The sequence below is a fragment of the Ambystoma mexicanum genome, chromosome 9, assembly GCF_040938575.1.
Source record: "Ambystoma mexicanum isolate Mex_15411 chromosome 9, UKY_AmexF1_1, whole genome shotgun sequence".
NCBI classification, from domain to species: domain Eukaryota; kingdom Metazoa; phylum Chordata; class Amphibia; order Caudata; family Ambystomatidae; genus Ambystoma; species Ambystoma mexicanum.
Window position 1 is genome coordinate 708,131,527 of NC_090931.1, and position 6,819 is coordinate 708,138,345.

At 41.5% G+C, this 6,819-nt stretch overlaps 1 protein-coding gene across 1 annotated transcript; it reads right to left on the reverse strand.

Annotated features, from left to right (window-relative positions):
- Positions 1–421: 421 nt before the first annotated feature.
- On the reverse strand, positions 422–5,304 carry LOC138487385 (gamma-crystallin-1-like). The gene is made up of 3 exons (XM_069613957.1): positions 5,296–5,304; positions 4,334–4,576; positions 422–694 (listed from the first exon to the last, which is right to left on the reverse strand). The coding sequence occupies exons 1-3, from the start codon at positions 5,302–5,304 to the stop codon at positions 422–424; spliced, it is 525 nt and encodes a 174-aa protein (XP_069470058.1).
- Between the last annotated feature and the right edge of the window lie 1,515 nt (positions 5,305–6,819).

Consider the following 6,819-nt stretch of genomic DNA (forward strand, 5'->3'; position numbering starts at 1 on the left):
GGCAATATCAGGCCATGTGTGTCAGTAACTATTATATTATGGCTATAACTAGCACTCAATGATACATCAGGCATAGGAATGTATTACCATCCCATTCAAGAATAATATGGCATATCTGGACAAAAAGGTCAGTAGCAGGACTTATGAGGGTGTCCTGGAATATGGTGGCAATGCCCAAGGCCTACCATGGTTGTGTTGTGTGTTCACTTGTAAGTAGTATCTGCATCGCTATTATCCCAAGCAGCACCCCTATTTATGATCGATAACTAAAACAACCTTTTTTTCTTTAAAGATATTGTTTCCCTTATTTTATTAACACATCTCTTATATAGTCTTGGTTTGGGAATTATGAAAGGATATGCAAATGTTCAAAATACTTTATTAAACTTCTAGTACATTTCCAGCAATAATTACACAGTAATTAGACGTCCCTGGCTTGTCTAAAAGACCCAACCCTGGAGTTCATGGCTCCCCAGTCCATATATCTCCTGTACTCCCCGGGTCTCAGGTAGTACTGGCGTCCTCTGTAGTTGGGCTCTTCATAGAAGATCCAGTGCCCCTCAAGCACATTGCAGGAGTGGATGTCGTGGTAGTTGAACTCTTCGTAGACATGAGGACAGTCCTCAGTGAACTCCCTCATCTGGCCTCTGAAGTCCTCTCTCTCGTAGATCCTGATCCTGAAGGAGCCACGGTACTAGGAGGATAACACGAAACAGATATTAGGAATAAAGAAAGACTCGCAATTTTCAAAGTCATATGTATCGTTACCTGTTTATTCAGTTGTCATGTTGAACGAACATACACAAAAAATCATTACGTGATGTCTAGTATATACTTTTATAGTTTCTTGTCTGCAAAGCTCAGTTTAGTGAGTATGAATCCTTATTTATAAACACATTGACGGTATTATTAGTTTGGTGGTGCAGCAAGAAAGTTGTGGTAATTGCATTACAGACACTTTTTTCAGTAACAGAATTACTGCAAATTTTACTGCGCCGGCAAATTCAGAGATTGGTGTTGAAGTGGAGGAGTTTCCTTCATCAACGAGCTGGTGGTAATTCTTCCAATAGACTTCCACAGATGTTTTACAGCTGCAAAATGACTACAGAGAGTAAATCCTCCAAAGTGATCATGGAGTCTTATAGACTCCAAAATTGGTATCAATAGTGCCTTATCACCACTCATAATCTGACAGTAGATCTACCAGACAAAGTGGCTTTAACAACACAAACTTGTGATGCGGCCTCCGGTGTCACGCCTATTTGATTAACACAATGGGTCCTTCTTTCGAATAAGGAAGACTAATTAGTGGCCTTGGTTTGAATGTTAACAAAAATGCCCATCATTATGTGATCAGCCAACACAAAATGTGCTTGTGTTAAGAAGCCGGTCACTAGTAATTTACTTATATATATTACAGCTTTCTGTTTAGTGTTTTTGATGAATTTTCCAAAAGTTTCTCAGAACCTACCAACCCTAACTTCTTTTAACCCATCAAAATACACATATGGTGGCATTGCTGAAAAGCCCTACCGTGATGTTCTTGTTACATAATAGTGCCTCTCTAAAACTAGAATGATTTCTTAATGGCCACCTTGCTTGCCTTGACTAAAGTGTTGCTGTACCAGACCAGCACTGGTGGATTCTTCACGTATTTGTATTGCTGTCAAAAGGTTTTTTTGCTGTCTGTGTAATGACATCTCCCTCTCTCTACGCTGTCACTTGTGTGTGGGGAATCTGTGTTTATCCTTGCCTGATGAGGGAGCTGATTTGACCAGAAAGGTAGACTCCCTTGCAACCCTGGGCAAACCATCTATTCTGAGGACTCACCTGGTTGCCAGACAAAATGACATAGGGACTGGAATTGCACTGTAAATTAGTCCTTAGCTCGGTCCATGGTACCAAATGAGCCATTAGATATGAGTAATGGCCAGTCCCCTTGCAGAAGTGCTGTAATGGTTGTGTAGTGACTTCTTGGACACATCGTCCACTGCATATGTGGTAACATTCCTTTTTCTGGCTCTCGTGTTTGGTTCCTGTGGCGGAAGTGGGTGTTCGTGTTGTGCAGATCTTTTGTGTCAGCTGGCCATGCCATTGGGGGGACCCACCCTATAAGACTACTTGCTTGCCTCTATGTATTTGTAAGCTCACCTGAGTGTTATCTGGATGTATGTATTGCTCTAATGTCCGTGATAGTCTGATAACCCAAAGGTATGATATACACCATTGGTATTGCCTGTTGCTGTGCTTTGTTCTGTTTTAATTATTATTATTGGCTGGAAACACAACATATATTTTTGTAGAAGCCCTTGCTCCTTGTCCCTTCCGTGGCAGGGTGAATACCTTTCTTGCTCTTAGGTTTAAGCTAAAGCATGCAAGGGAATTACTGAAGAAAGGGTTGTTGACTATCAGGACCCATCAATTACATATCTGGCATCACAGCTGTATCTGGCGAGGCTTCAGGCATAGGGTGGCTTGTTACAGTGCCTAGTTCACCATTCACCCACATTAGACACCATCATGCTAACTCAAGAACTTACAACATCACGTCATCAGCTGATGGAAAAGCATTGTAGCTCCTGTTACCACAATATAGCATCACGGAGGCAGAATGTGAAATCATTCATCCCAATGTGAGAACATGTTTCTCTTCAGGAACAGTGGTACAGTAAGACTGTCTACACAGAATAACCATTTCAATACTCTCCTTTCTTCTTAGAACTCTGGGGCACCTACGGGTGTTCAGCAAACACCTTCACATGTGTTGGTCACATTTTCAGATACAATCACATTGAGGGATTACTTTTAAATGATGATATATTTGTCTTTCAAACTTTACACAAGATACAGGTTTTGATAACGTTTGCTGGACTAATTGGAATCACAGTGCAGAGGTTTTCAAAGCCATATGGACCACTACCTCAGGTAGTGTGGATTAAAATGAGCAGCAAAGAAACAGACATTGTACAGTTTATTCCCACAGCTAAATAATAAAATAGAATTGACCTATTTAAGGGCACAGGTGTGCAGGGATTTTGGATGGATGAACGGAATAAAAGGGCACCGCGATTGGCCAGAACGTGGTTCTTTGGATCCTTAGAGGCAATAGGATCTTTTCTTGTTGCTGTTTTTCTTATGATATCCCATGCTCTCGCCTGCCCCCCTTTCTGTCTTGCAGTGCCTGGAAACACTGGTGTATAGGCACCATACAAGTGTCAGAAGATGTCTGTAGGAGCCCACCGCGGAAGGCGATGGTAGCAAAGGTTCTATAGCTTCCAATGTGAGAAAGATTTAAGCAATGGGGGCTTATAATGTTGTAAAAAGCAATTGCTTTTTAAGATTGCTGGTTAAACCAATTGTGTCTATTAGATGAGTTGGTATGAGTGACATTTGTAAAGGAAGAGGTGCTCCCCTTAGGAAAATGCCGAAAGATTCCATTATGCCTGCCCTTCCCAACCTGAGGTGATCATTGTATTAGTTTCGTTCATATCTTCTGAGAATATGTTGGAATACATAACCATATTCAGAAAGATCATGATCCCTGACCCAACGTTACAGTATGAAATTCTAAAAGACTCTGACAGAGCTAATAACAATATGATGTTGGACTTGTGGAAAAACCAATGTATGGAAGTCTTAAAATCTCACAATATTTCCATATCCACATTGTTGGAAAACCCTGATCTATCCAAAAGACAGCTGTGGAGATCTGATTGGTGCCAAGCATGCGATTTAAGAGCCAGATCTAAATCGATGAGTGAAGCGTCCTTTGAAGCAAGACCATTTGGCAAGTTACAACCTTATTTACAACAGTTTCCGAATTTGAACTCTCGATCCTTATATATGAAGTTCAAACTGAACTTATTCCCAACTAAAGATTGCATTGGATTCTGGTCTGAAATCACTGAGGATACAATCTGCCGGTTTTGCGTGTTAAGTAGTGAGACATTGAAGCACTTGACTCTATTTTGTACAAAATTGCGTAATTTGTGCACTCAGACATTGGGTTCTGTAAACCACCTACGATCAGTGCTGACGAATGGTGGTATTGCATGTTCAACGGTGTGGACCGGAAGCTAATATTTGCTTTGATAAATTTCCTTGGAGAACTACAGGCATGACTGACTCCTGTTAATTCAGAGATGTAACATGAGTATCTAAAGGTTGATGACATTTTGGGACAAACAAGAAGAATTGTGGATGTAGATGGATTTATGTTCTACTCTTCTATTGTTTTGTCTGTTCGCTTTTTTTTAAGGTTTAAATAAACCAATTAAAAAAAAAAATGATCATGTTATTCACATCTAGAATAGAGGCACACTTGTGCACTTACTCGTGGGATCATGCTGCAGGAGCTGATGGAGTCATTGTCCCCCATCCAGTGCTGAAAGTCGGGGTAGTCTCCCTTTTTCAGAAAGTACTGATTGCCCTTGTGGTTTGCGCTCTCATAGATGACCCAGGAGCCAGTGCCGACCTTGATGGAGTTGCATCGGCTGACGTGTGACTGCAGGTCTGCGCTGTCGCTGCTGCACTCGTAGGAGCGGCCCTTGAAGTTCTTGTCCTCGTAGAAGGTGATCTGAAGGTGGTTGGGGGTGGCAAGGCTCAGAATCATGTCAAAGTCTTGAGGCATTAATTGTTAATATTCAGCTTGTATATCTAGTGTTGCCAATACACATCCAGCTAGAGAGGAACTCAAGTAGAAAGCAAGAGCGTAGGGGCCACGGGTTATAAAGATCAGAGACAATAACTGATATCAATTTGGAAGCAGGCTCTAATGTTTGACTTATATAATTAAGATCTCTGCATTTTGAAATGCAGTTATTTTTTTAAAAGCAAACATGCAGTGGCATGTCGTTACATCTGTGGCATTTTCATCTACTGCATTTACATTGATTTTGCTCTGATATCATATCAGTGAGCAAACGGAACAGATGAAAATAAGAGAAAGGGGATAGCAAAAATAAAAAGGTTGAGAGTCACAGGGGCTCATCCCCGCTTTTACAAAATGCAAATGTACATAAGCAAATGCAGTAGATGCAGCTACACAAAGATGTGAAAGCAGTACGTGTAAAGACAAGGATGAAGCATACATATCACTCGAGAGTTAGATGCCAGTTCAACAGAAATCAACAATTATGTTAACACGGCATCCATAAGGCTTAAGTCACCAGGCAAACGCGATGATAGAAAGACTTGGCTATTTTACTGCTGTGAGAAACTCAAGACAGTCCAACATCACATTTCCGAATGTTAATAGGCACTTAGAAAATTTACTTAGCACAAACACCCTTATACCTTTCCCATGTTGGCTGGAGTTCTAGACGCCTGTTTCAGTTCTAAGAGCACAGAGCCAGCAGCTCTTATATACAGCCCCGTAGTGCTTCATTGGCATTTACTCAACAAAAGGGACAGAGGTTTCAGTTGTGTAGGAAAAGGGTGCATCTATTTGCTTCTACAGTGTGTTAAACAATGGTCTAAAATGTCACTCTGTCAATGCTATCCTTTGTTGACACTGCTGAAAGGGTAAGCGGCCCCCTTTGCATTATAATGGGAAATACAGACACAATATTGTATAGGCAAACAGCTGCAAAACCACAGACCACTGGAAGAGTCCTGGGCCTGTGCAGCCTGCACTTGTGCTCACCAGGGTCGGAGTAGGACAAGAAATATGCCCGGGCAACTAATAAAAACGTGTTTCACCACTCAGCTCAAAAAAAGTGGACCTCAAACTCTCATCCATGAATCGCGTCAATTCACGACTATAGAAAATGCTACTTATGGAGGGTCAATGGTGTTTGTTGCATGTAATGTTTTGTGTAAACGGTTGAGAAAACCAGTGATAACATTCCAGGTGCTATCCCTGCGGCTGCAGAGTGAAGAACTAGTAGTGCACAACATAACAGTACAGACATCTATACGACATGTAAACTATAACTATTCCACAATTAAATGAGTCTTCATACTGCAGCATTCCTGCAGGACAGTGAGAAAACCAACACAGCAAGCAGAATGCATACATCTGACCACACCAGACACACTGCATTCAGGCTCCCACTTCCACCCATCATATAACTTGCATTCTTATATAGTGTGCTTTATGCTCGCACCTGAGTCCTCCTGCTTTGAAGTGCAGTAATCGCAGGTGCTATTATTCCAATATATAGTGGCCGCTGTATGGACTACCTCAGAAAGATGAAAGGCAGAATAGGCTCGTGCAGGTTTCCAACTTGAGAGGTGCTGGCTGGGTCCACCGTGAGCAACAACAGCTGGTGAGTACTTAATTTGTGAGTGACCCACCAAGGTACTCCAGGTAGCCATGGCCCTCCCTGGCATTTGATAATGATTTGCTATTTATATAGCACTTTTTTCAAAGAACTATACATAGAACGTATTTACATACAATTATTCCCAAATGAAGTTGGTACTCATTAATAAAACGCAGATTAATGAAAGGCTGAGTTGGCCATGCCAGGATTTGAACCTGCTAACTGCAGACCACATATAGATCGCTACAGCGCCAGCAAGTGCTCAAACTGCCCCTCTCCCTTCCTCTTTTTTTTTCCTTCTTTTTTTGTTTCTTCCCCTTCCATTCTCGCCCCTTTCTTTCATGGCATCTTCTCATCTCCATCCTTTCCTTCCTCTCTCACATTGTTTACATCTTGTCTCTCTGCCATCTTTCCTCTCAACTTTTCCCCCATCCTTCTATCCTTGTCCCTCCTACCATTCATCCTTATTCCTTTTCTTCCTCGCTCTGTAAATCCTACCCCATTTTTATGTTTGAAAACGGCTGTTAAAGAAAGATAAATAATTGTGCATGGC